The 27,488-nt window shown below is 42.9% G+C and overlaps 1 protein-coding gene across 1 annotated transcript; it reads right to left on the reverse strand.

The window, feature by feature from the left end:
- Window positions 1-227: 227 nt before the first annotated feature.
- pomgnt1 (protein O-linked mannose N-acetylglucosaminyltransferase 1 (beta 1,2-)) lies at window positions 228-27,439 on the reverse strand. The gene is made up of 21 exons (XM_029750445.1): window positions 26,993-27,439; window positions 24,312-24,573; window positions 24,096-24,198; window positions 23,791-23,906; window positions 23,433-23,498; window positions 22,666-22,779; window positions 22,331-22,448; window positions 20,934-21,032; window positions 13,033-13,160; window positions 12,860-12,930; window positions 12,613-12,688; window positions 12,404-12,487; window positions 12,135-12,176; window positions 11,975-12,033; window positions 8,174-8,246; window positions 3,821-3,949; window positions 3,583-3,708; window positions 3,278-3,387; window positions 2,857-2,992; window positions 1,590-1,699; window positions 228-1,366 (listed from the first exon to the last, which is right to left on the reverse strand). Exons 2-21 carry the CDS (start codon window positions 24,429-24,431, stop codon window positions 1,285-1,287), a joined length of 1,962 nt encoding a protein of 653 aa, XP_029606305.1. The 5' UTR covers window positions 24,432-24,573; window positions 26,993-27,439; the 3' UTR covers window positions 228-1,284.
- Between the last annotated feature and the right edge of the window lie 49 nt (window positions 27,440-27,488).

The raw sequence follows: 27,488 nt of genomic DNA on the forward strand, positions 1-27,488 counted from the left end.
ACCCAAGTTAAACAATTTAAAAGGCAATGTTACCAAATACTAATTGAGTGTATGTAAACTTCTGACCCACTGGGAAAGTGATGAAATAAAAAAAAGCTGAAATAACTCTACTATTATTGACATTTCACATTCTTAAAATAAAGTGGTGATCTTAACTGACATAAGACAGGGAATTTTTACTCTGATTAAATGTCAGCAATTGTGAAAAACTGAGTTTAAATAATGTATTTGGCTAAGGTGTATGTAAACTTCCGACTTCAACTGTACATTATTATATCAGATCTGTAAACGTTAGGCCTAAAAAAATAAATTTCAAAAAATTAATTGATATTAATAAAAATCAGATTAAAAATAAAACATTTCAACCACTTGTTGGTTGATATACTGGCAAGTGAAATAAATAAACATAAGTTAATGTATACAGGATTGACAAAGCACTTAGAAATAAAATGAAAATACATTATTTTCTGGTTGGGCAAGTTTCATCAGAAGCCACTTATTTATGCGGATGTGTCCCCACAAAGCTGGGGGTGAGATTTGAGCGTCAATTATCCTCCCTCTCCTTCTCCCCCTTTTCATCCAGTTTGTTTCTTTCAAACATCATCCAACCGTCGTAAAGGAGACGCATCAAAGATGCAGTAAATGTTAACAGATCCCTTTTGTACTCCTTTCTGGTCCAGCCTTTGTCCCCTCTCCTCTTCTCCGAGAATTCACAGGTGGAGTGTCAGTAAGGGGCATAGCTATATATACGTAACCATTTGGATGGAATCCTGTGCCACAGCCTAATACGGTCAATCTCCCACTTCGTCAAAAACCTTCTTCTAGTGAACCTCCACACAGTGAAAGACCAATGATGATCAGTGGTGCAGTCCAGTCAGTGTCTGACCACCTCCACCATAAAAACACTACTTCCATGAAGCCCTGCTGTCTGTGGTGAGGCCAGGAGGGTGGTGTTGGTAGTAGGGTAAGGGTGTTGGCGTTAAGTCCAGGCTAGAGAGTGTGTGTGTGTGGTGGTGTTGGGCTACTCCACCATGCTATTTTGAAACCGGTTTCAAAAGAGACTATTTTTGCAGTGTAAAGAAACGAATCTGGCGCCAAATCTGACCTCAGGAATCAAGATTCTCAAGCTACCTCAGTAGGCAGTGTGGATCACTTCTACACCACATACCCCCCCCTCTGAGTGGTATAGTGTAAAGAAAATGGCTCTCCGACGCCACAAGCCCCTGCAAGAATGACCTTATTACCAGTCGATAGCATTGTGAGAGGGTGTGTGGAGGTGTTGGGTTAACGCTGCTCCATGGGGGCTCCCTCTTCTTTGGGCGGAGGCTCTAGGTGGATGGGTGTAACGTTCACTGGCTTCTTCACACTGAACAAAGTGAAGAGAGAGGAACAAATATAGATATTAGCGGTGGAAATAAGTTGGATGGGATTCTGTTAATTTATTTTAATTTTTTTAAAGTTTAGTTGAGTATACGTTGTCATTCTATTGTGAAGTACTGCAATCTGTTCTTAACTGACTTGCCTAGTTAAATAAAAAAAGCGTCGAGGGGCCTTAACCATAACCACAGTGACGCACTATAATAACTTACGAGTATGGTGAGATAGGAACGGCCACAACCAGGACATGGTTCCTCTTCCTGAAGAGCCTCCACAGGCCGTTGTGGTACCCCCTCACATCCAGATCCCACACATGGAGACACTGAGGACAGCACATGCGTTAGTCCACAAAACACTCTTCAAAGACAAGGCAAACAATAAAAATAATAATAAAGTGACAATTCATTTTAATGTTAAAACCTCCTTGACTTTTTCCACATTTTGTTACGTTACAGCCTCATTCTAAAATGGATTAAATTGTTATTTTCTTCATCAATATGCACACAATACCCCATAATGACAAAGCAAAACAGGTTTGTAGACATTAAAAACTGAAATATCACATTTTCAGACCCTTTACTCAGTACTTTGTTTCTCTCATTCTTCTCTGCAGATCCTCTCAAGCTGTCAGCTATTTTCAGGTCTCTCCAGAGATGTTCGATCAGGTTGCAGTCCGGGCTCCCAAAGCCACTCCTGCATTGTTTTGGCTGTGTACTTAGGGTCGTTGTCCTGTTTCAATCTGGAGCAGGTTTTCATCAAGGATCTCTCTACTTTGCACCGTTCATCTTTCCCTCGATCCTGACTAGTTTCCCAGTCCCTGCCGCTGAAAAACATCCCACAGAATGATGCTGCCACCACCATGCTTCACCGTAGAAATGGTGCTAGGTTTCCTCCAGACGTGAGGCTTGGCATTCAGGCCAAAGAGCTCAATCTTGGTTTCATTAGACCAGAAAAACGTGGTTCTCATGGTCTGACAGTCATTTAGGAGCCTTTTGGCAAACTCTAAGTGGGCGGTCATGTACCTTTTACTGAGGAGTGGCTTCAGTCTGGCCACTACCATAAATCCTGATTGGTGAAGTGCTGCAGAGATGGTTTTCCTTCTGGAAGGTTCACCCATCTCTACAGAGGAACTCTGCCGCTCTGTCAGAGTGTCCATCGGGTTCTTGGTCACCTGCCTGACCAAGGCCCTTCTCCCCTGATTGCTCAGTTTGGCCAGCTCTAGGAAGAGTCTTGGATTGCCAACTGTAGGACCTTATAGAGACAGGTGTGTGCCTTTCCAAATCATGTCCAATCAATTGAATTGACCTGAGGTGAACTCCAATCTAGATGTAGAAACATCTCATCTGAATACTTTCTGAAGGCACTGTATATTGAAATGTGAAGAGCTTGTCTCTGTATCTCCCCTCCCTCCATTTCATTCCCTCCCCTCCCCCTTAATTCCCCTCCCCCTTAATTTTCCTTCCTCTCCTCCACCTCTACCTTGGCGAGCTCAGTCCAGGTGGATGTGTCAGTCTCCAGCTCCATCTTGATGTACATGACATAGGTCTTCCCCTCTGTATCAGGGATGAACAAGTCCTCACATGGGTTCTTACTGTGGTCCAGCACATCAGCCTCTCTGAGCACAACACAGAATAACACACACGTTAGTCACCAAAAAGATTTCCAGAGGATTTTTTTCAGCAGTGGTGGCAAGGGTAGTGGGGGGGGCTGTGTACTTTGCTACTAGCGTTAGCATATTGACATGCTAGCTGTTCCCATAGACTTAGTTATTGAGGCAACGACTACCCATATAGAAGCGAATCTCGTAGGAGATAGATAGATAGATAGATAGATAGATAGATGTGTGTAAAACCCACACATAGCTTAATTTGTGGACTATATCTGATACATGCTCACTCACTTAAGTAAGTTCTGAATCTCCAGCTCGTAGGCATCTTTCTTCAAGCCGTCTACATTCTTCAGCTGGACATTAGGGACCGTGTTGAGCCTGTGCTTCTTGAAATACACTTCCTAGAGGAGATAAATTAGGAAGAAACACTCAAATGCAAGACAGGTCAAACCCATAATCAGCTTATGAAAACCCACTGAGAAAATATGTCAGTATCCTGATTCATCATCAAGTTCACTTCAAAATGTAAACCAGTCTGAGCAGATGGCATGAAAGGCTAAACCATAGTATTCTAGTAGTGAAGAAGAGGGCCTTACGTGGAAGTAGCCGTTCATGTTGAGTCCGATGATGCCAAAGTGGTAGGAGCGGGACACGTCGGGGATGATACACTCTCTGCCTTTCCTCTGTTCTGGCATACGCATCCACATGTCCCAGTCCCACAGCTACACACACACACACACACACACACACACACACACAGTCATTATCAGACAGAAAATATTAACTATCAGTTTCAGAAACACTGCACGCACACACACACACGTATGCCAGTACCTTCTCAGGCGTGGGCCACTTGGGCTCCAGTTCGTCCTTGTAGAGACTCTTCTTCAGCACCCAGCCCAGGCCTGGCATACTCTCCACTCTGTAGAGGAGAGCTGGGTCCTCTGCTGTGTGCTCATAACCCTGCACAGCAGCATTATAAACAGATATTAAAAACTACATAAAAACACAATTTCCACACATTACAGTAATATATGCCAATTCCCAGACGCTTTTATCCAAAGCAACTTAGTGTCATGGGTGCAGGGCCAGCTCAAGGCATAAGTGAAATAAGCGGTGGCTTAAGGTGTCTGCATGCTTCTCAGCCAAAACAGTTCAGAAGAGTTTGTGCATATATTATGACATTGTGACGTTTTTGTTCATTTTGGACTTCGGTGTGGGTTTTAAGGCTGTTCGGGCACGCAACATTTTTTTCTAGAGGCAAGCCGAAGTTCGGAGCCGAAGTCTAAGCCCCTTCGTCAGTGATTGCCCAAGAGTAGGGATTCTTCAATAAAGTCTTTGTTGTCATTCATTGAGAGACTCATTTTCATGCACATTTTTCATTGAGAAATACTGCACCAAACAGCTTAGTTAGATGTAAAAATACGCAACTAAGATCCTCTGCAAAAACAAAAATGTATGACATATTTCTTGATTTATTTTAGATTGATTCTGACTAATTTGAGGAAGTGTATACTGGCAACGGCGTCTCAAAATGGACAAACAGTACTACTGACACTTTTTTCTCATTTTTCAAGCGAAGGTCTATTAAGGGAGTATGTCAGCACACTCGTTGGTTCGGCTAGGCGAGTTTGGCTAGGAGCCAACCGAACTGAAGCATGCTGACGCCTTAAGGGCCCCCAGACCCTTAAGGCAGAACTCAGCCAGTGTCTCAACTTACTATTGAGAGTAAGAATAGTCAAATATACCAGGTGCCATTTTGAAATTTGGTTGTGCAACAGCAATTTTTTTTATGTCAGTCATTCGATTAGCCATGTCAATGTTTTGATTGGTAAGTAGTCTAACCAGCCATCTAAACTTGTAGTAATCATGGCCAAATACTGACCAGGCACGTGCCCAGGGGCCCTGTCCTCCATTGGCCCCCCCATTGATTTTGTTAGTCATTCTCACTCAGATATCATATTAACGTGGCACAAGTCATGGCAAAATGTGTAGAAATTGTAACTTTAAAAAGGCCCCCACCAGAGGGCAATTCCACCCCTATTTCTACATGATTACTGTCCTATAGAGGAAATTCTCGTTTAGGTTCCACCTCCGAAGAATGACGCAGCCTGCTAATACATATTCACGAATTGGGGGTGGGAACGTTGTTGATTTCCACATGGTGTGGCGATATCACAAGTAGGGCCCTGACAGCTGTCAGTGTATTTAGCTAGCATGCTAACCTAATTTATCCAGCTAATGTTATCTGTTGTTGCTACACCTTATTCAAAAGATTAGCCAGCTGGCTACAGTTGGTTCTGGAGCTGGATTTGTCATAAGCATTTAGGGAAATGTTCACCAGATGGATAAGGGAAACCAGTATCTTTGACTTTGCCATCTATTGTTATATCCAAAGTCCTGGCATATTTCATAAATTGCGGCTCCGAAAAAAAAATGTATATGGGTAGCCTAACTATTGAACGATTTGGACTAGTGTCGCATTGTTCTACATTGTAATGGACACGGTGCAACCTTTGGTTGGCTGCTGGCAGGCTATTCAGCTGTGCTATAGCAGTGATAAGTCAGCCTGTGCTCATGTCATGGTTCTCACAGCTAGGGGAAGTCAAATCATAGGCTACAATGACTTTGCTCATGATGCACTCCGCAAATGATATGTAAAACCACACAGTTTATAATATAGGATAAACACTTGTGATTTCTAGCTGCACCAATCAAAAGCAGTGAAGCGTGGTCAAAACCATTAATCTTGGGGTGGTGGGGGGAGCGGGGTTCCAAAATGCAATCATGTTACATGCAAGTTTACCATTTATAAAATGGTCATATACACTCAGTGTACAAAACATTAAGAACACCTTCCTAATATTGAGTTGCGCACCTGGACAGTCTGACATGGAAAGAAAAGGTGTTCTTAAATAAAACATTTTTAAAGATTCTACACTTAGTGTATATAAACTCAGCAAAAAAAGAAACGTCCTCTCACTGTCAACTGCGCTTATTTTCAGCAAACTTAACGTGTAAATATTTGTCTGAACATAACAAGATTGAACAACTGAGACAAATTGAACAAGTTCCACAGACATGTGACAGAAATGGAATAATGTGTCCCTGAACAAAGGGGTGGGGGAGGGGGGGTAAAAATGAAAAGTAACAGTATCTAGTGTAGCCGCCAGCTGCATTAAGTACTGCAGTGCATCTCCTCCTCATGGACTGCACCAGATGTTACTGTTCTTGCTGTGAGATGTTACCCCACTCTTCCACCAAGGCACCTGCAAGATCCCGGACATTTTGGGGGGGGATGGCCCTAGCCCTCACCCTCCGATCCAACAGGTCCCAGACGTGCTCAATAGGACTGAGATCCGGGATATTCGCTGGCCATGGTAGAACACTGACATTCCTGTCTTGCAGAAAATCACGCACAGAACGAGCAGTATGGCTGGTGGCATTGTCATGCTGGAGGGTCATGTCAGGATGAGCCTGCAGGAAGGGTACCACGAGGGAGGAGGATGTCTTCCCTGTAACGCACAGCGTTGAGATTGCCTGCAATGACAACAAGCTTAGTCCGATGATGCTGTGACACACTGCCCCAGAGTACAGGCCTCAGCGTAACGCTCATTCCTTTGACGATAAACTCGAATCCAACCATCATCCCTGGTGAGACAAAACCGTGACTCGCCAGTGAAGAGCCATTTTTGCCAGTCCTTTTTGGTCCAGCGACAGTGGGTTTGTGCCCATAGGCGATGTTGTTGCCGGTGATGTCTGGTGAGGACCTGCCTTACAACAGGCCTACAAGCCCACACTCCAGCCTCTCTCAGACTATTGCGGGTAGTCTGAGCACTGATGGAGGGATTGTTCGTTCCCTGGTGTAACTCGGGCAGTTGTTGTTGCCATCCTGTACCTGTCCCGCAGGTGTGATGTTCAGATGTACCGATCCTGTGCAGGTGTTGTTACACGTGGTCTGCCACTGCGAGGATGACCAGCTACCCATCCTGTCTCCCTATAGCTCTGTCTTAGGCATCTCACAGTACGGACGTTGCAATTTATTGCCCTGGCCACATCTGCAGTCCTCATGCCTCCTTGCAGCATGCCTAAAGCACATGCACACAGATGAGTAGGGACACTGGGCAGCTTTCTTTTGGTGTTTTTCAGTCTGTAGAAAGGCCTCTTTAGTGTCTTAAGTTTTCATAACCTTAATTGCCTACCGTCTAAGCTGTTAGTGTCTTAACGACCGTTCCACAGGTGCATGTTCATTAATTGCTTATGGTTCATTGAACAAGCATGGGAAACAATGTTTAAACCCTTTACAATGAAGATCTGTGAAGTTATTTGGATTTTTATGAATTATCTTTAAAAGACTGTCCTGAAAAAGGGACGTTTATATTTTTATACAGACTAGCTCAAAAATAAGTGAAACTTGACAAATTATCCAATGGATTATGATAATTTCCTGGTAAAAAAGTGGAGGTGCAAAAACACAAGTTTAATTTGCGCCCTCTCTCAGGCAGCCAAGTGTAGGCTATGGGAAAACGGTTTGGCTCAGCCAAACCTTATCTATTATATTGCTCAGCTCAGTCGCAACTCGAAGAGAAAGAACTTTGCAGGTGTTTCTGATTAATAAACAATGCCATGCTGGTGGGTGGTAACCTGCAAACCCAGCTCTGAAAAGAGACTGAAAAGTATTAGCACGTCATATAGGGTAACACACGGCATTGGCACTGAAAATATCATAAGTTACCACTTCGGGATTTCCCATTTCAACTCCAAATACAGTATATCATACTAAAACAATGACTAGACTTAAATTGTTGTGCAACATCATTGGTAAGCTATTGGCATCGTCTTTCAGCTGAAAAAAAGTGAAATTCTACTCGTGGGCATTTAAAACACATTTTCTCTGTATGGCAAAATGTGTAGAATTGCAGGAAATGTACTTTAATTTTTTTTTACATTTCTCTCTCCGTCATCAAGAGGGGCCACAAATGTTTTGCCATGAGGTGGGGGACCCCCTAACCAAATCTCACTTTGGGCCTGCAAACGGCATGCATGCATACATTTTACGTACAGTGGTCCAAGGGAATTGAACCCACTATCCTGGCGCTGCAAGCGCCATGCTCTACCAACTGAGCTACAGCAACGAAAGGAAAATGTTTAAAGGGTGGAAAGTATCGAGAGGAGGAGGACACTGACCTGGTCGTTCCAGGCTGAGATGCAGTATAAGCTGTCGTCCTCGTTGAGCAGATGGACAGTCTGGCTCAGGAAACTGGACAGGAACAACAACCATAACATGTCACCAACCATTGTCTTATTTCAGATGTCGCGTCGATTCCGCCTGCACTGATCTGTCACATTGGTTAAGGGACAAGAGTCGCATAGGAATGACACCATCTGACTGAAGACAATGGTCACTACTACAACAGCATGAGTTTACCACAACACTTGGATGTCTTCACGCTAGGGATCAATAAAGGTGATCCAAGTCTATGATTCCCTACCACAAATGCATTCCATTCCTGTATGTGACAGTTGAACCATCTCTACCAGTTCTTTTGAAGAGCATGTTTGCGAGGTTAAACAAGCATTGAATTCAGTTGGCCCCATACTCCAAATGTTTGTAAGCCATTTCTCATTAGTTAACGGAGGACAGAGCTGGAGAAGTAGCACATGTTCAACAGTTAATACATTTAAGGCTTGGGGCAAACAAAGGAGAGAGAGAGATTTAGTAAAGCAGGAAACATGTGGATCTACTGCCCCCTTTTGGTCAATAATAGTAATATTCATTCTAAAGCACATACTCGGCTACATTAAACTGACTGACAACCTTCCAATGATCTTTGCGCTGAGATTGAGTGTACTACACATTAAGAACACCTTCCTAATGTTGAGTTGCACCTCACCCCTCAGAACAGCCTCAATTCATCGTGGGCATGGACTCTAAAAGATGTCGGAAGCGGGTCTGAATACTTATGTAAATGGAATATAACTTATCTGTATTTTTTATACATTTGATAACATTTCTAAATCAGTTTTTGCTTTGTCATTATGGGGTAGCTTGATAAGGAATTTGTATTTAAAAAAAAAAATCAATTTTAAGGCTGTAATGTAAAAAGAATTGGGAAAATGTCTAGGGGTCTGAATACTTTCCAAATGCACTGTATGCATGTAGAATGCATTCGGAAAGTGTTCAGACTCCAGTTTTTCCACATTTTGTTGCATTACAGCCTTAATACATTTTTTAATAAGTCGTTTTTCCACCTCAATCTACACAATACCCCATTACGACAAAGAAAAAACAGGTTTGTTGAAATATTAGCATATTTATAAAATTTTGAACTGAAATATCACATTTACATAGGTATTCACACCCTTTACTCAGTACTTTGTTGAAACACCTTTGGCAGCGATTACAGCCTTGAGGCTTTTTGGGTATGACGCTAAAAGCTTGGCACACCTGTATTTGGGGAGTTTCTCCCATTCTTCTCTGCAGATCCTCTCAAGCTCTGTCAAGTTGGATGGGAAGCATCGCTGCACGTCTATTTTCAGGTCTCTCCAGAGATGTTCGCTCAGGTTCAAGTCCAGGCTCTGGCTTGGCCACTCAATGACATTGAGTCTTGTCCTGAAGCCACTCCTGCATTGTCTTGGCTGTGTGCCTAGGGTTGTTGTCCTGTTGAAAGGTGAACCTTCACCCCAGTCTGAGGTACTGAGCCCTCTGGAGCAGGGTTTTAGTCAAGGATCGCTCTGTACTTTGCCCCGTTCATCTTTCCCTTGGTCCTGTCTGGTCTCCCAGTTCCTGCCGCTGAAAAACATCCCCACAGTATGATGCTGCCACCACCATGCTTCACTGTAGGGATGGTGGCAGGTTTCCTTTAGACGTGAAACTTGGCATTCAGGCCAAAGAGCTCAATCTTGGTTTCATCCGACCAGAGAATTTTGTTTCTCGTGGTCAGAGTCCTTTAGGAGCCTTTTGGCAAACTCCAAGCGGGCGGTCATGTGCCTTTTACTGAGGAGTGGCTTCCGTCTGGCCACTCTACCATAAAGGCCTGATAGGTGGAGTGCTGCAGAGATGGGAGAACCTTCCAGAAGGACAACCATCTTCACAGAGGAACTCTTGATCTCTATCACGAGTGACCATTGGGTTCTTGCTCACCTCCCTGACCAAGGCCCTTCTCCCCTGATTGCTCAGTTTGGCTGGGTTAGGGTTCTAGGAAGAGTCTTGGTGGTTCCAAACTTCCATTTAAGAATGATGGAGGCCACTGTGTTCTTGGGGACCTTCAATGCTGCAGAAATGTTTTGGTACCCTTCCCCAGATCTGTGCTTCGACACAATCCTGTCTCGGAGCTCTACGGACAATTCCTTCAACGTCATGGCTTGGTGTTTGCTCTGACATGCACTATCAACTGTAGGACCTTATATAGACAGGTATGTGCCTTTCCAAATCATGTCCAATCAATTGAATTTACCACAGGTTGACTCTAATCAAGTTGTAGAAACATCAAGGATAATCAATGGAAACAGGATCTACTGGAGCTCAATAGCAAAGTCTGAATACTTAAGTATCCGTTTTTTTTTATAAATTTGCAAAAATAAAATAAAACCTGTTCACTTTGTCATCATCATTATTGTGTGTAGATTGATGAGGGATTTAAAAAAAATCAATTTTAGAATAAGGCTGTAACGTAACAAAATGTGGAGAAGGGAAGGGGTCTGAATACTTTAAGAATGCACTGTAAAGTGTTGGTCCCATGTTTCATGAGCTGCAATAAAAGATCCCAGAAATGTTCCATATGCACAGAAAGCTGCTCTCTCAAATGCTGTGCAAAAATGTGTTAACATCCCTCCCTGTTAGTGAGCATTTCTCCTTTGCCAAGATAATCCATCCACATGACAGGTGTGGCATATCGAAAAGCTGATTTAACAGCATGATTACACAGGTGCACCTGTCACACAACAAAGCCACAGATGTCAAGTTTTGAGGGAGCCTGCATTGGCATGCTGACTGCATCATGAATGCTAATTTCTATACCATAAGCTGCCTCCAATGTCATTTTAGAGAATTTGGCAGTACGTCCAACTGGCCCCACAACCGCAGACCACGTGTAACCACACCAGCCCAGGAACTCCACACCTGGCTTCTTCAGCTGCGGGATTGTCTGAGACCAGCCACCCGGACAGCTGATGAAACTGTGGGTTTTCACAACCGAAGAACTTCTGCACAAACTCAGAAACCGTCTCAGGAAAGCTCGTCTGCGTGCTCGTCGTCCTACCCAGGGTCTTGACCTGACTGCAGTTTGGCGTCGTAACTGACTTCAGTGGGTAAATACTCACTCACCTCCGATGGCCACTGGCACACTGGAGAAGTATGTTCTTCACGGATGAATTCCGGTTTCAACTGTACAGGGCAGATGGCATCGTGTGGGCGAGCGGTTTGTTGATGTTAACGTTTTGAACAGAGTGACTGACCCATGTTGCTATGGGTTTATGGTATGGGCAGGCATAAACTATGAACAAAGAACACAATTACATTTTATAGATGGCAATTTGAATGCACAAAGATACCATGACAGGATCCTGAGGCCCATTGTCGTGCCACTCATCCACCGCCATCACCTCATGTTCCAGCATGATTAATGCACAGCCCCATGTCGCAAGGATCTGTACACAATTCCTGCAAGCTGAAAATGTCCCATTTCTTCTATGGCCTTTATACTCACCAGACATGTCACCCATTGAGCACGTTCGGGATGCTCTGGATCGACATGAACAACACTGTGATCCAGTTCCCGCCAATATCCAGCAACTTCGCACAGCAGTTGAAGAGGAGTGGGACAACATTCCACAATCAACAGCCTGATCAACTCTATGCAAACTCTATGGTTTCCTGATCCACGTCCCTACTTTTTTTTTTAAAAGGCATCTGTGACCAACAGATGCATATCTGTATTCCCAGTCACGTGAGATCCAAATCCATCAATCTAAAACTAGAGATCTTACCTGAAGAAATCTATGGAGATATCTAGGTCTTCCTCCAGGACTATGGCAAAGTTGGCATCCTGCAAATCAAACACAAATCAACCACACTGGCAGAAATCAACCACAACCACACCATAATAACTGATCTGGATTTGGTGGACAGAAAGGTGAAAATACTCACTGGGTGTAGGTTGAAGGTTGCAGTGAGACTGGCTTTGTAGTGCTGAAAGGAGAGAGCAGACAGATGTATAGAGGTGGTAGTGAGTGGGTGATGGATGCCAAAACACTGTGTGCATTACAACACAACATTGCCTTTGATTGTCTCATTTGTTGGTGTTTGACAAAACAAGTGACTTCCAGTTGACTAATGGCTGTGACTGACACCGTTTCAGCTGGTCTGTGATGGAGGCTGCTGGGTGTGACGAGTGAGTTGGCTGACAGACATCTCACCTGTGATACTCTGGCATTCTTGATGCTGATGGGAGTGTGTTGAACCCCCTTCAGTCCAAACAGCTCCACCACATCCATGGGCTCCTGTACGCACACACGCACGCACGCAAGCAAGCACACATACGACTTTAAGCGCAATAAATGAAATGCCATACAGTTGAGAAGATGGTTAAGGAGGAGGGTGAAGATAAAGAGAAGGAACTCAGTACCTCATAGTATCCGTCGATGAAGACTGTGACCATCTGTGGGTTGACCCCCTGGGCCGAGAGCAGAGACCTCAGCATCCTAACATGGAGAAGAAAGAGCTGGTCGTAATAATGATAAGACATCAGGCAATGTTAGATTTCGGGTTTGCTATTTGGCCTCAGAAAACCAGCACTGATTTGTAAGATCAAAACAATGTTTCTGGTCTGAACCCTACTTCCAGATCCCTTCCCGTCAGAATCTCAGTCATACCTGTACAGATAGTTAGGTCTGTTCCCAGCGATGACCGCCACAGGAACATTGAACACATTGTTGTTGGGGAGCTAGAAAAAGGAGGGGGAGGAAGCTTGAGTTCAATCATTCAGATGGGCCCTTATAAAAAAGTAGTGCACTAAATAGGGTGCCATTTGGGACGTGTGCCTTACTGGGTCTGGGTTGAACTCAATGGGGGCCGGGTCCTTGCAGCTACAGATGCTGCCGTAGCCCTCCACCTTACTGCAGAAGAGTTTTCTCCTCCTGTTCAGCTCTGTGTCAGCCCAATGGCACTCTGCATCTGCAGGGGGAGAGAGAGGAGAATGGTACCCAATTACAATTAACTGACATTTCATTTTTTATTTATTTTTCCCCCACAAGGGAACTTCGAGTGTGGCATTCAGTATAAAGTACACATGACAAGTAGGAGTTGAGATGGTGGTTGATATGGTGCAGGAGCATAAACCACCTTACAATGCATAGTGAAAGTATACACACCCCTTTCAGTCTTCACATTTTGCTGCCTCAAATTAGATTGAAAAAAATTTACCGATTACACAACCTAGTCCACACTTTCAAAGTAAGACAAAATATTGAAAACTAATCTTCATAAAAAATGAAGATGTATTGATTGCATTTGCCTTCACACCCAAGTTAATACTTGGTGGAAGGGCCTTTGGCAGCCATCACAGCTGTAAATCATTTTGAATAAGACTACCAACCTTGCACAACTCTTAGGGAAACATAAATCAATTGTTTTTCTCAAAATTGCTCAAGCTCAGTAAACTTGGTTGGGAATCATTGACGGACAGCAATATTTAAAAACCTGATTTTCAAGCAGATTAAATCAGGACTGAGAATGCACCTTTCTGGAATACTCACCACCTCATGGAAAGCCATTCTGGTGTGACTTTGGTATTAACATTTGTGTAATTGTCCAGCTGAAAACCTAACCCTGGGATAGTGGAATTTTTCAGAAGACTACAGCAGGTTTCCCTCTAACTTTTGTAACTGGGCTCCTCATATGCATTTTGATCCTGACAAACTTCCCAGTCCCTGCTGGTGACAAGAATACCCATAATGTGATGCTGCCACCACAATACTTAAAGATACAGAGGATCAACAACACTGCATTCACGCCACATTACTGGCATGTATGATAAAGTGAAAAGAAGTGTTAGGTTCTAAATCAAGGGGGGCAAAGTACGGCCCGGATAACAAAAAAAAATGTTGTACATCTGTTTTTTACCCCTTTTTTCGCGGTATCCAATTGGTAGTTACAGTCTTGTTCCATCGCTGCAACTCCCGTACGGACTCAGGAGAGGCGAAGTTCGAGAGCCATGCGTCCTAAGAAACACGACCCAGCCAAGCCGTACTGCTTCTTGACACAACGCCCGCTTAACCCGGAAGCCAGCTGCACCAATGTGTCGGAGGAAATACCGTACACCTGGCGACCGTGTCAGGCATGCATGCGCCCGGCCCGCCACAGGAGTCGCTAAAGCGCGATGGGACAAGGAAATCTCGGCCTGCCAAACCCTCTCTTAACCTGGACGTTGCTGGGCCAATTGTGTGCCGCCTCATGTGTCTCCCAGTCACGGCCAGCTGTGACACAGCCTGGGATCGAACCCGGGTCTGTAGTGATGCGGTGCCTTAGACCGCTGCGTCCCTCAGGAGTCCCCCGCAAATTGATTATAACAAACAATTAATCCCCCCAAAAATGCATCCCTCCAGTGAATTTCTAAAACCCAATGTGGCTCTCGAGCCAAAAACTTTGCCCACCCCTGTTCTAAATGAACCGAGTTAAAACTAATGGACAACTATAAAAGCTCAAACCAAGCTTATTCACACAAAGGGTCGGACACCTAAACAGACAAAGACGTGTTGCTACCAGCACAGGTATATATACCCCAATTTGGGTGCAATATCCTACTTCTCTCTTAACATTACATCTTTATTGCTAGGCAAGAAGTTAAGCGATGCGGACAATAAACTGTTCCTTCTCCCTTAATGCGACCTGACCTCGGCATCCATTCCTCACTAAACCACATCTCTCCACCCTTATCAGTGTCTGCAACTATGTGATTGGAATGTATTGAGTAAAAGAAAGGCAAACTTAATTGCCCCCACCACATACATTCCTCCTCCAGATTAACTTCCGGTTTAGAAACCAGACTATGGCACTCCTCATTTCCATAGGATACCTGATAATTAACAATATTTCAAGTTTAGGAGTTAGAACCCATCAGAAGGAAGCCTGTGTTTAACAACTCCACTCCAAATCATCCATTCTGTTTGCAACAAGGCCATTAAGTAATACTGCAAGACAACACGGCAAATAAATAAACGTTTGGACCTAAATTAAAAACCTCAGGTTTGGGTCAAATCCAATATAACAGAGTGAAAACCACTGGATTTTCAGGTATTGTGGTGGCAGCATCATGTTATAGGTATGCTTGTCAACAGCAGGGACTGGGAAGTTTGTCAGAAGCAAAATAAATATGAACGAAGCAAAGCCCAGGTAAAAAGTTATAGGAAACCCCACCTGTTTTGCTCTAGGATACCCACAAGCCTCACCTGAAGGCAGCCAGTTCAAAAAAAAAATATTGTGGAAGCACATATGGAAGTACACTGCTCAAAAAAATTAAGGGAACACTAAAATAACACATCCTAGATCTGAATGAATGAAATAATCTTATTAAATACTTTTTTCTTTACATAGTTGAATGTGCTGACAACAAAATCACACAAAAATAATCAATGGAAATCCAATTTATCAACCCATGGAGGTCTGGATTTGGAGTCACAGTCAAAATTAAAGTGGAAAACCACACTACAGGCTGATCCAACTTTGATGTAATGTCCTTAAAACAAGTCAAAATGAGGCTCAGTAGTGTGTGTGGCCTCCACGTGCCTGTATGACCTCCCTACAACGCCTGGGCATGCTCCTGATGAGGTGGCGGATGGTCTCCTGAGGGATCTCCTCCCAGACCTGGACTAAAGCATCCACCAACTCCTGGACAGTCTGTGGTGCAAAGTGGCGTTGGTGGATGGAGCGAGACATGATGTCCCAGATGTGCTCAATTGGATTCAGGTCTGGGGAACGGGCGGTCCAGTCCATAGCATCAATGCCTTCCTCTTGCAGGAACTGCTGACACACTCCAGCCACATGAGGTCTAGCATTGTCTCGCATTAGGAGGAACCCAGGGCCAACCGCACCAGCATATGGTCTCACAAGGGGTCTGAGGATCTCATCTCGGTACCTAATGGCAGTCAGGCTACCTCTGGCGAGCACATGGAGGGCTGTGCGGCCCGCCAAAGAAATGCCACCCCACACCATGACTGACCCACCGCCAAACCGGTCATGCTGGAGGATGTTGCAGGCAGCGGAACGTTCTCCACGGCGTCTCCAGACTCTGTCACGTCTGTCACATGTGCTCAGTGTGAACCTGCTTTCATCTGTGAAGAGCACAGGACGCCAGTGGCGAATTTGCCACTCTTGGTGTTCTCTGGCAAATGCCAAACGTCCTGCACGGTGTTGGGCTGTAAGCACAACCCCCACCCGTGGACGTCGGGCCCTCATACCACCCTCATGGAGTCTGTTTCTGACCGTTTGAGCAGACACATGCACATTTGTGGCCTGCTGGAGGTCATTTTGCAGGGCTCTGGCAGTGCTCCTCCTGCTCCTCCTTGCACAAAGGCGGAGGTAGCGGTCCCGCTGCTGGGTTGTTGCCCTCCTACGGCCTCCTCCACATCTCCTGATGTACTGGCCTATCTCCTGGTAGCGCCTCCATGCTCTGGACACTACGCTGACAGACACAGCAAACCTTCTTGCCACAGCTCGCATTGATGTGCCATCCTGGATGAGCTGCACTACCTGAGCCACTTGTGTGGGTTGTAGACTCCGTCTCATGCTACCACTAGAGTGAAAGCACCGCCAGCATTCAAAAGTAACCAAAACATCAGCCAGGAAGCATAGGAACTGAAAAGTGGTCTGTGGTCACCACCTGCAGAACCACTCCTTTATTGGGGGTGTCTTGCTAATTGCCTATAATTTCCACCTGTTGTCTATTCCATTTGCACAACAGCATGTGAAATTTGTCAATCAGTGTTGCTTCCTAAGTGGACAGTTTGATGTCACAGAAGTGTGATTGACTTGGAGTTACATTGTGTTGTTTAAGTGTTCCCTTTATTTTTTTGAGCAGTGTAGTTTAGTCCAAAAATAAAATTAAAAAAAATAGAACAGCCAAACCTTTCAGCCTATAATTACCCGCTGAAGAACGTTGCCGGGTGTCTACTTCAGCATATGCATCAGATGCATATCAACCCACAAGGTGTGCAAACATCGACACTCAATGCTTGATAAATAGTTTATACTCTATTACAAAGTAGAAACAAAAAAGATAACCAAGTGAGCAGGTGAAATTATTTGCCGTATTCCTAAACAAAAGCACCAGTGCATGAGCAATTGTAAAGGATGAAATGCATAAAGAAATATTTGTGGAAATATATTAATCACAAGATATAAAAAGTCATTTGTTGAGTGTGTCGGACACTATTGTGCCCTTATACCTGAGCTTTTAAGCATCGTCTTCTCTTTATGCGTCGGGTCCACAGTCAGTAATGTCAATTTTAAGCTCAATTTCCGATCATCCAATTCATAAATTCTGCAGCATTTGCAATGTATCAGTGTATCAATTAGTTTGGGTCGGCTTGCCATTGTGAACTACACGCGTTGTATGTTGTACTGTGTCTGTACTGTGATTATATACACCATTTCCAGGCTTTCATAATCAAATAAATTACACCGCCCACAATTCCTCATCATCATTACACTATTGTTCTAAATTCAATCATCCTCTTCCCTCTCAACATTCAGATCAATCAAATTGAAATCACCCTCATTCAGTTCATTGAAGTCACACGCACCATTGTCAGTTCTGGTTTCTATCGCCCATTCATCCATTGAAGACAAAATAGCATATTTTATTAAGTTACTAGTTTTTGCTAAGTAGTCAAAACAATGCTGCCGCGCGAGTGGTCATGTGCTGAACGCATTGACAGCACGAATATTCTTGGAAAAAGTTACATTTGACAATGGAGCTGCACCTCTTGAGTTTTGCGTTATTTGACAAAGGTAAGTGTCAGAGCAAATTCTGCAGTTTCTTTCTGATACTATATAGAAATGAAAATGTTTTACCTGCATGTGATTTGATAAAGTGATGCTCCTTTCCCTGCATCTGTCAATTACAAGACGCACCTCTCTCTTCATGTACGATTTGACAACTGATATTGTCACTCAGATTGTCAATTTAATCTTGTCTATAGGCCAACCATTATTATGTGTGAAATTTGTTTCGGTATAGTTTAGGTCAGTGGAGGCTGCTGATGGGAGGATGGCTCATAATAATGGCTGGAATGGAGCAAAAAAAATGGAATGGCATCAATACATGGAAACCATGTGTTTGCTGTATTTAATACTATTCCCCCTATTCCGCTCCAGCCATGACCACGTCCTCCCCAATTAAGGTGCCACCAACCTCCTGTGGTTTAGGTGTAGTTTCGATGGGCAGGCTGACTGGCATCGTTTGTTTCCTGCTCATCAACTTGGATAGAGTCAAGGATATGTTTTGCAATATTTTAAAAGGCCTACTGCAACACGTAGCGTGTTTTTGTGTCCCTTACTATAACTATTGCTAATCACATTTATTGTAAATAAATCAGTCCCATAACAGCTTATTTTTATAACGTAAAACAGAATGATATCAACCAGCAAGGCACGTGGTCAAATTATTTGCTGCTGATAAATAAAAACATCATTACACTATTGTCATTCTAAATTAAATCAAAGAAAAAGCCATATCTCAGACTGGCCAATAAAAATAAAAAGATGGGCAAAAGAACACAGACACCGGAACTCTGCCTAGAAGGCCAGCATCCTGGAGTCGCCTCTTCACTGTTGACGTTGAGACTGGTGTTTTGTGGGTACTATTTAATGAAGCTGCCAGTTAAACTTGTGAGGCGTCTGTTTCTCAAACTAGACAACAATGTACTTGTCCTCTTGCTCAGTTGTGTACCAGGGCCTCCCACTCTTTCTATTCTGGTTAGAGCCAGTTTGCGCTGTTCTGTGAAGGGAGTAGTACACAGCGTTGTACGAGATCTTCAATTTATCGCATGGAATAGCCTTCATTTCTCAGAACAAGAATAGACTGACAAGTTTCAGAAGAAAGTATTTGTTTCTAGCCATTTTGAGTCTGTAATCAAACCCACAAATGCTAATGCTCCAGATACTCAACAAGTCTAAAGGACAGTTTTATTGCTTCTTTAAGTTTCACAGTTTTCAGCTATGCTAACATAACCCTTTTGCAATTTTCTAATGATCAATTAGCCTTTTAAAATGATAAACTTGGATTAGCTAACAACTACTGGAACACAGGAGTGATGGTTGCTGATGATGGTCTATGTAGATATTCCATTAAAAAAGAAAATGTTTTTAAATCTGCCATTTCCAGCTACAATAGTCATTTACAACATTAACAATGTCTCCACTGTATTTCTGATCAATTTAATGTTTGTTTTTTTAAAGTGCTTTTCATTCAAAAACAAGGACATTTCTAAGTGATCCCAAACTTTTGAACGGTAGTGTATTTTTTTGGGGGGGGGGGGGGGGGCTACAATTTTAAATCAAATAGATACATGATCCTTGGTATGAGCATCTTAAAACAATTCCCCCCCCAGCTTAGACTAGAGGGTTGAAGCAGTTGCATAGTTTAATTGCTGTGATAGGAAAAAAACTGATGGATCAACAACATTGTAGTTACTCCACAATACTAACCTAATTGACAGAGAGAAAAGGAGGAAGCCTGTACAGAATAAAAATATTCCAAAACATGCATTCTGTTTGCAACGCGGCACTAAAGTAATACCGCAAAACAATTAACTTTTTGTCCTGAATACAAAGTGTTATGTTTGGGGAAAATCCAAAACATTACTGAGTAGCACTCTCCATATTTTCAAGCATGGTGATGGCTGCATCATACTATGGGTATGCTTGTAATCGTTAAGGACTAGGGAGTTTTTCAGGATAAAATAAACCTAATGGAGCTAAGCACAGGCAAAATCCAAGAGGAAAACCTGGTTCAGTCTGCTTTGCTGTATTTTGTGTAGATCGTTGACAAAAAAAATTACAATTAAATCCATTTTAATCCCACTTTGTAACAACAAAATGAGGAAAAAGCCAAGGGGTGTGAATACTACTCTAACTCAATTACCTCGTATCCCTGTACATCGACTCGGTACTGGTACCCCATGTGTACTGCCAAGTTATCGTTAATCATTGTATATTTGACGGGTTATTATTTTTGTATTTCTCTCAGCATTGTTGGGAAGGGCCCACAACTAAGTATTTCACTGTTAGTCTACACCTGTTTAGAAAGCGTGACAAATACAATTTGATTTGAAAGCCTAACTCAAGAACAGTTGTATTTTTCAGAGGGACAATTACACACATTTTAATGCCAAAGACAGACCAGAATGGCTTTCCAAGAGCTGGTGAGATGTTCCTGAATGGTCCAGTCTCAGTCCTGACTTAAATCTGCTTGAAGATTAGAGACAAGGTTTGAATATTGCTGTCCATCAAAGATTCCCAACCATATTTACTGAGCTTGAGCCATTTTTGACAAGAACAATTGATATACATTGCCTTAAGAGTTGTGCAAGGTTGGTAGAATCTTATTCAAAATTATTCCGCTTTTAAAAGAAGCTTCCACTATGTGGTGAGAAGACATATGCAATGAACACATCTTGATTTTCATATGGAAAATGTTATCTTATTTTTCTTTCACTTTGAAAGTGTGGAGTAGGTTGTGAAGATCAGTAGAACAAAATTCTAATGTAACCCCTTTAAAGATATATTTTAAAGGCAGCAAAATGTGAAGACTGCACAAGGGTTGGGTAGACTTTCACCATCGACTGTATATTTGAGATCATTTCTCTTAATAGCTGCATACAAAGGATGATTGGTCATTGTTGAGCAAGGTGAGGAGGGAGAAGAGGGGATGGGAGGCTAGGTAGGTACCTTCAGAAGCAGTGAGCTGCACCTCAGTCTTCAGTAGAACAGGATCTCCCCAGGTGGACAGGGCTGGGGACTTGGAGTGTTTCTCACCATACAACTGACCTGAAAACAAACATCCCAAGCAGCTCATCATCAACACGCCCACATCGCATGACACACAAATGGACAAAAACTATGATAAAACGATAAGAAAAATTCATAACATTTCACAATGCAGCTGCGCTGCTGCCAGCAGCGGTTTGGATCTCACAGTGCATCCCTATCAGATGGAGAAGCATTGCACCTGTACTACCATTACTGTTGTAATGGTAGTACAGGTAGCCTAGAGGTTAGAACGTTGGGCCAGTAACCGAAACGTTGCTGGATCGAAACCCCAAGCTGACCAAGGTAAACATCTGTCGTTCCGCCCCTGAACAAGGCTGTTAACCCACCGTTCCTAGGCCGTCACCGTAAATAAGAATGTGTTCTTAACTGACTTGCCTAGTTAAATAAAGGTTAAATTAATTTAGATATTTTTTTAAATACCATTACTGTACCTCAATTCCACCTCGCAAAGTTTGCATTTACTTCTCGAGGTATTGCCATACAGGAATTCACCGCGGTCGCTTGCCTTTCTCTGGCATTTTTCCAACTTTAACAATGATGTAGTGGTGGAGTCGATACTCCCGGTGTCGACTCCCATTTCTGAATATCAAGATTCGATTCCGCTAGGAATTAGTACGGCAACTAATCAAACGCTTGCATATTTTATAGCGAACTAGCGAGGAACGGAGAGAGAGAGGGGAAGGGCACAGTACAGGCAGGTCGGCCACCAGGCAGACAGTCAGGACCGTGCACTAGGCCCATCTTCAATACATAAAAAAAAGCTGTATCTCGCAATGCAATATGTTGCAATTTCACGCAACTTCAGTAAAGCAGGGCTTATCATCAATGAATAGCTTAGGATATTCTACATGCAACAGACCAAAGACTGAACACACTCACATTATTATTGAAGAGAAAGAGCAGGCGAGCCAGCGCATGGGAGAGAGAGGAGGGGGCAGGCAGAAATAATTAATCTATACCTTGCAATGTCAAGGTATGCCTTGCAAATTCACCAAAGTAGCCTTACGTTCGCTTCTTCCTCTCTGGTTTTATTTAAATTACAACTTTCCCCAGGCCTTTATAGCCGGTCATCAAGTTAGGCTATAACACGGAAAATAATATATGTTTCGTGATAACTGCACTTTGATTTACATTTTGTGGGGAAAAACAAGTCTTTGGTTAGGGATTTTTCTTAACGTAAAGATCCCAATTTCATTTAAACGTTTACACCCCTAGCTGCAACTGCCATTTGTGTGAAAATGGATCTGTGTGTGTGTGTGTGTGTTTCAAGAGTGAGTGAACATCTGTTCCTATACCTCCTTTCTTCACCACCAAGGTCCACATGTCTCTCCAGCTGAGGTTGAGGCCTGCCTGGCTCCCAAGCCCTTTCAGCAGGTTTTTAGCAGACTCTTTCAGGTGGAACGTCCCCTCATCCTAAAGGTAAACAATACAACACAAACAGACAGACACAAAACACTGCATCGTCAGGCTAATTAATTAGCCTTACTCTACATTAGCCCATTTAGCGCATCAAGTTTATTGCATGCAAATACAATAGCTTTGATGCAAGTCACTACTAGTGCATCAAGAATTAGCTTATACTATAGTATATACATATGCAAAACCGAAAGGGAGTTAGTGAGTGACTCACCTTGATGGTGAAGATGAGGACCCTGCCACGCGTCACCATGTTGAGGAAGAGGATCATGGCCTCGTCCTCATGGGGAGAGTAGGTGTCAAATATCCTCTTGGCCATCACATGTCCCTGCGCGCACACACAACAAAGTGACATTTATGCTGCAGACCTACAAATAGACCTTGTCTAGAGAGGAGAGGTTGGTTTAGCAATAGGGCGATTCCACAGTAACAAACTGAGACGAGATTCTTCACTTTAAAATGTTAAACTATAAACCAATGACTGCAAAGTTAAACCATACAGCTCTATGCACGAGGACTACTTTTAACAATTTCCACTGAACATTTTACAAAAACACATTTACTTGGGAGAACAAGGCAAATGAAAAGTTTGGTAACTGAATGACGGCACAAACATCCAAAACCATTCTCTTAACAAACGTCGTATCTTAACTGTTCCTCAAGTAAACGTGTTTCAGCAAAACGTGGGAATTGTTTAAAGTAGACCTTGTGCGTACAGTTGCGTGGTTTGTTTAACCTTGCAATGATTGGTTTTTGTTCGACATTTTAAAGTGAAAAAAACCTGAGTCTCTGTATCACTCTTACCAAGGAATTGCCTACTACCAAGACTAGTAGTTTCATCTCAATATGTTATCGACATGTTGCGGTTCATGAATGCTTGAAAAACAAAGGCTAAATTGAAACACTGCTCACAAGTGCAGAGAAAAAAACCCCACCAGTTTCAGTGTGTCTCTAGGTGAAGAGTCAGAAATGCTTACTTACTGTAGCCTGGTTGAGGACTATCACGTGAATGCCTCGGCCCTGCTCCCGCATTTCATCCTCCAACACCTGGAGAGGGACACACAGACAACACAAGCACCTTTCAATATCAATAGTTCCATCATAATCACACTATGAAACCCAGTTTATAGGACACACATCAACAATAAACCAGATTCACACTGGAGCCAGACTGCGCTGGCTCAGATCTTTCTCAATTCAATTTCTTTCTTTTTTTTCTAAAACATGGTATTTTCCAGAAACTACGGACGATACGTACCTAGGCCAGTGCAGTTCAGCTGGGTTTGGCCCAGTAGTGTGAAAAGGGTAGGCTTATAGTGAAATGCCTACAAGTACTCACAGTGGTGCCGTCCACTGCCACATAGACTTTGGAGCGGCTGGAGTACACCTCAATGTCCAGGACCTTCCTACCACTCGCTGTCTTGCGCGGGGTCTCCATGTTGGGCAGGGCGTCGTCTTTAAACGAGCACGGGAAAGTTCAGACATTTTGAATTGTGGAACTTTGCTTCATAAGTTGACATAACATTGCTCAGCAGTATGAATTCCATAGATCAACAACTTTGTTAGGCTATAGTAAGTGAGAAACAGCTTTTGACATGGAAAATGGAAAAGTGTGAAACAAACGGAAGAATTGACAAGACTTACCATACTCCTGCACTGCCTCTTCCTCATTGGCTACTCTTCTTGTGTCTAAGATTAGTTTGATATTCACAATGACTGTGACCAGCAGAAATAGAACCGCTCCAGCCTGCACAGAGGAAAAAGTCAAGTTGATTTCTCAAAAACACCTCAAATGTAGGCTAACCAAAAGTGACAGTGAATGGTAGCTGAACTGGCAAAACAACATGTATCTGGGTTCACCTGGCAGCCTCGGCGGAGAGCTCGCTTGTTAGTTAATTTGTACTTCCAGGTGAGATAGAGGCTCCGTTGCTGGCGAGGGATGAACGGTTTTGCTCGAGGATTCGGTGTCCAGGTGTCCATCCCTGACTGTGGCACGGGACTGCAAACCCTCTCCACCTCCTGCTGCTGAGCACGTTACAACAATAACGCATATGCCTACCCAGCATCCAGTCCAAGCTGATGACCAGTTGCAGTGACTAATTAGTTGCAATCACCTCGTCATCTTGAAAGCAGAGAGAGCAGAAGTTGAAGGATGCAGTAGCTAGCTAGTTTATGTGCACAGTTAGATTTGATTGTGCAAAATAATTGTTGACAACAAACATAACATGGCTAGTAGTATAACTAATACTAGTAGCTAACACACCAAGATAATTCAAATGAACTAATGAAGGATATAAAAAAATGGTGTTTATTTTTTATTTATTTTTTTAAACACCACAACAGGTTCATCACACCCATAGATACTGTATTTGGCTAGCTAGGTCTTAATGTTTCTGCTAGCAAAACTAACAAAGATGTCACTTTCCTATGGTAATGAGGAAACCTTTAAAATAAAAGCCTGTATTTCAAAACATTGCAAGGTGGCTAACTCATTGAAAATATATTACATTTTAATCAATGTTGAAGAATGCAAGAAGGAATTTATGATTCAAATAACCAACTCATCATCGAGGTTTGATCATTTGAATCAGCCGTATAGTGCTAGGGCAAAAACCAAAACGTGCACCGGGGGATGGGGGGGAAATCAACCATCAACCCCAGCAAGCATTACAAGACACCGAGACACATCTCGAATAATGAGGTGAGAAGTTGTTTCATTTCCATAAAATAATTAGTGTCACAAAAACTTGGCATCCATCTCTAAATTTAATGCGCATCCTTTTCTTTCAGTTTGTGCTGGTGGTTCCCACCTTGGTGCCTTAGTGGATGGCACTGTGCCGATGCCAAATCCTTGACTTCCCAAAATATCTAAAGTACCAGGAGCAGCTAGCATTGGAGTATGAATGCCAAGCACGGGAGCTGGGTGTGACTTACAGAAGGGCTCACCGTGCCTCTGGTGCCACGATAAAGTACACCTGAGTGATGATTATGCCAATTTTGACACTTCGTTCGAGGAACTGCGGTGCATGGGTGCAACTTTGACTTCTGGGAGTGGAAGTAATGCTGGCCAGATCTCCAGGGCTACCAATTCTAGTGGACCCCATTAGTACCCTAGCCTCAAGCCTCACCTGTTGGCCCACCTGCATATACTTATGCTGGGATCCTAAGTGTGCGATTTTCTCTGCACTGTCCAGACCATAAATGTTATTTGTTTTGTTATGCATCACAATGACTTAATGATGGTGGTGGGGACAAGGTTGGACAGATCTCCAGGGACCCCAGCCTAGAACCTCACCTGACGGCCCACCAGCGACAACTAAAACACTTCCATCTCCACTTTTCCATTGGCACAAATAATTTGTAAAAAAAGATATACATCTTTAACCCAATATGTAATACATATACAGTGACTTGCATTGTGGCCAATGTAATGGGTGGCATATAAGGTCAGCAACACTACGTATTATTCAGTGCCCCATGAAATAACACCATATATAGTTTCTACAGACCCTAGAGTACTCCCAACCCCACTTTAACAAAGCAGTTATTTTTATGTAGGCCAATATGTAATATATAGGCCTACAGTTAATTCATTGGACCACTGGAATGGGTGGATTTGAAAGTGCTGCTGGGTATGTAAACCTCAGTCCCCCAAGAAATAACACCTTATCTACAGACCCTACGGAGTAATCCCAACCCTACTTTTACATCGGCAGACATTTTTTCTCTATAAGCCAATATTTAATTCATATGCAGCGTATTGCATATCAGTGAATGGAATGAGGGGGAACAAGGAGTCACCAGCACGCTCTATTAAACCCTTTGCCCAACACAATAGACCAATTAATGTTTTGTAGACTATGGAGTAGTTCCAATCACATATATATTTGTATTTTATTAAAAGTGTATTTCTTTACATATATAACCTTTATTTAACTAGGCAACATATAGCCTTACATAATAGCTTTCAACATACTAGTACTGGTGTACACTTTCTACAGAAATGCAGGTATAAATAATACAATATAAAAAATCAAAGTTGGTCAAATGTTCCATTAATTTAGCCTTAAAACATGCTTAAAACTATAATGTTGATTTCATGGATGGTCAGTCCTTGCATCCATAACTCCGTCAATTAAGTTGAGAGTTGAACACTTCTCCAGACCCATCCCTTCCCTGTTTCAGTAAAAAAAAGCTGTGGGGACTATGCTTTGTTATCGTTTCAACTTCTGATTGCCGCTTTTGTTGCAACGCTGTGAAAACAGTTATATTGCACTAGTGGGAAAAAAAACGATATTGCCAAAGTTTAGCATGTCTTTGTATGGGGACTCTTATTTTGAATAAATATCCGCGATCATCCTGCCAGAATAATATCCTGCTGCCAGGACAACGGTAATGAGGTTTTAACACACCAATGCAGCTAACGTTAGCTAACATGAGCACTCGTTGCCGACTGGTTGTCTGATATGCATCTAGTTGCGTAACAACTAATGTTAAATTGTAGTATCTATCTAGCTAGCAAGTAATAACTCAACACTTACGCCGGCCGTAGCTTGCAGGACAACCGCGGGAGTTGCTTTTGTGTAAATGGAAGCTGTCTATCTGCTGCCAACTGCTAGACTGACGACTCTCACACTAAATTCTTCCGCTGCTCTGTCGGTCGCTAGTCGCGCAAAGCCCCCTGATCCTGCGAGCTTTAGTGACGTGAGTTCATGAACGATTCGTTCTTCTTCTTCTTCTTCCTCCTCAAATTTGTATTGGCGTATCGCAACCGTGGGGTGTTTACACCGCCTCCTACTGTATTGGAGTGTGAGTGTAACAGTACTCTTCTTGCGTTGTGTACAATCAATCATCGACACGAACCAACTTGTAGCACCAGTCATGGAGATTTATTCTGATAGAAACAGCACGTCATGCAATGCACGGCTTTCCATCTAACTCTGCACTCACGCACTACGATAGAAATAAGCTGAACATTTTTTATGTAATTCATTTCATTATTCTTTTGGCCAAATTTCATATTCACAAATGTAAATT

This window comes from Salmo trutta, chromosome 4 (genome assembly GCF_901001165.1).
Source record: "Salmo trutta chromosome 4, fSalTru1.1, whole genome shotgun sequence".
Classification (NCBI taxonomy): Eukaryota; Metazoa; Chordata; class Actinopteri; order Salmoniformes; family Salmonidae; genus Salmo; species Salmo trutta.

What these genes read in the sequence shown, in the direction of transcription:
- pomgnt1 (XM_029750445.1), bottom strand. Translation starts at nt 24,431, where the DNA reads ATGGACACCTGGACACCGAATCCTCGAGCAAAACCGTTCATCCCTCGC. An exon ending in CTCTCCGCCGAGGCTGCCAG is followed by an intron (nt 24,199 to 24,311) that starts GTGAACCCAGAT and finishes TCCTCTGTGCAG; the next exon opens with GCTGGAGCGGTTCTATTTCT. An exon ending in AGTGGCCCACGCCTGAGAAG is followed by an intron (nt 3,709 to 3,820) that starts GTACTGGCATAC and finishes GTGTGTGTGTAG; the next exon opens with CTGTGGGACTGGGACATGTG.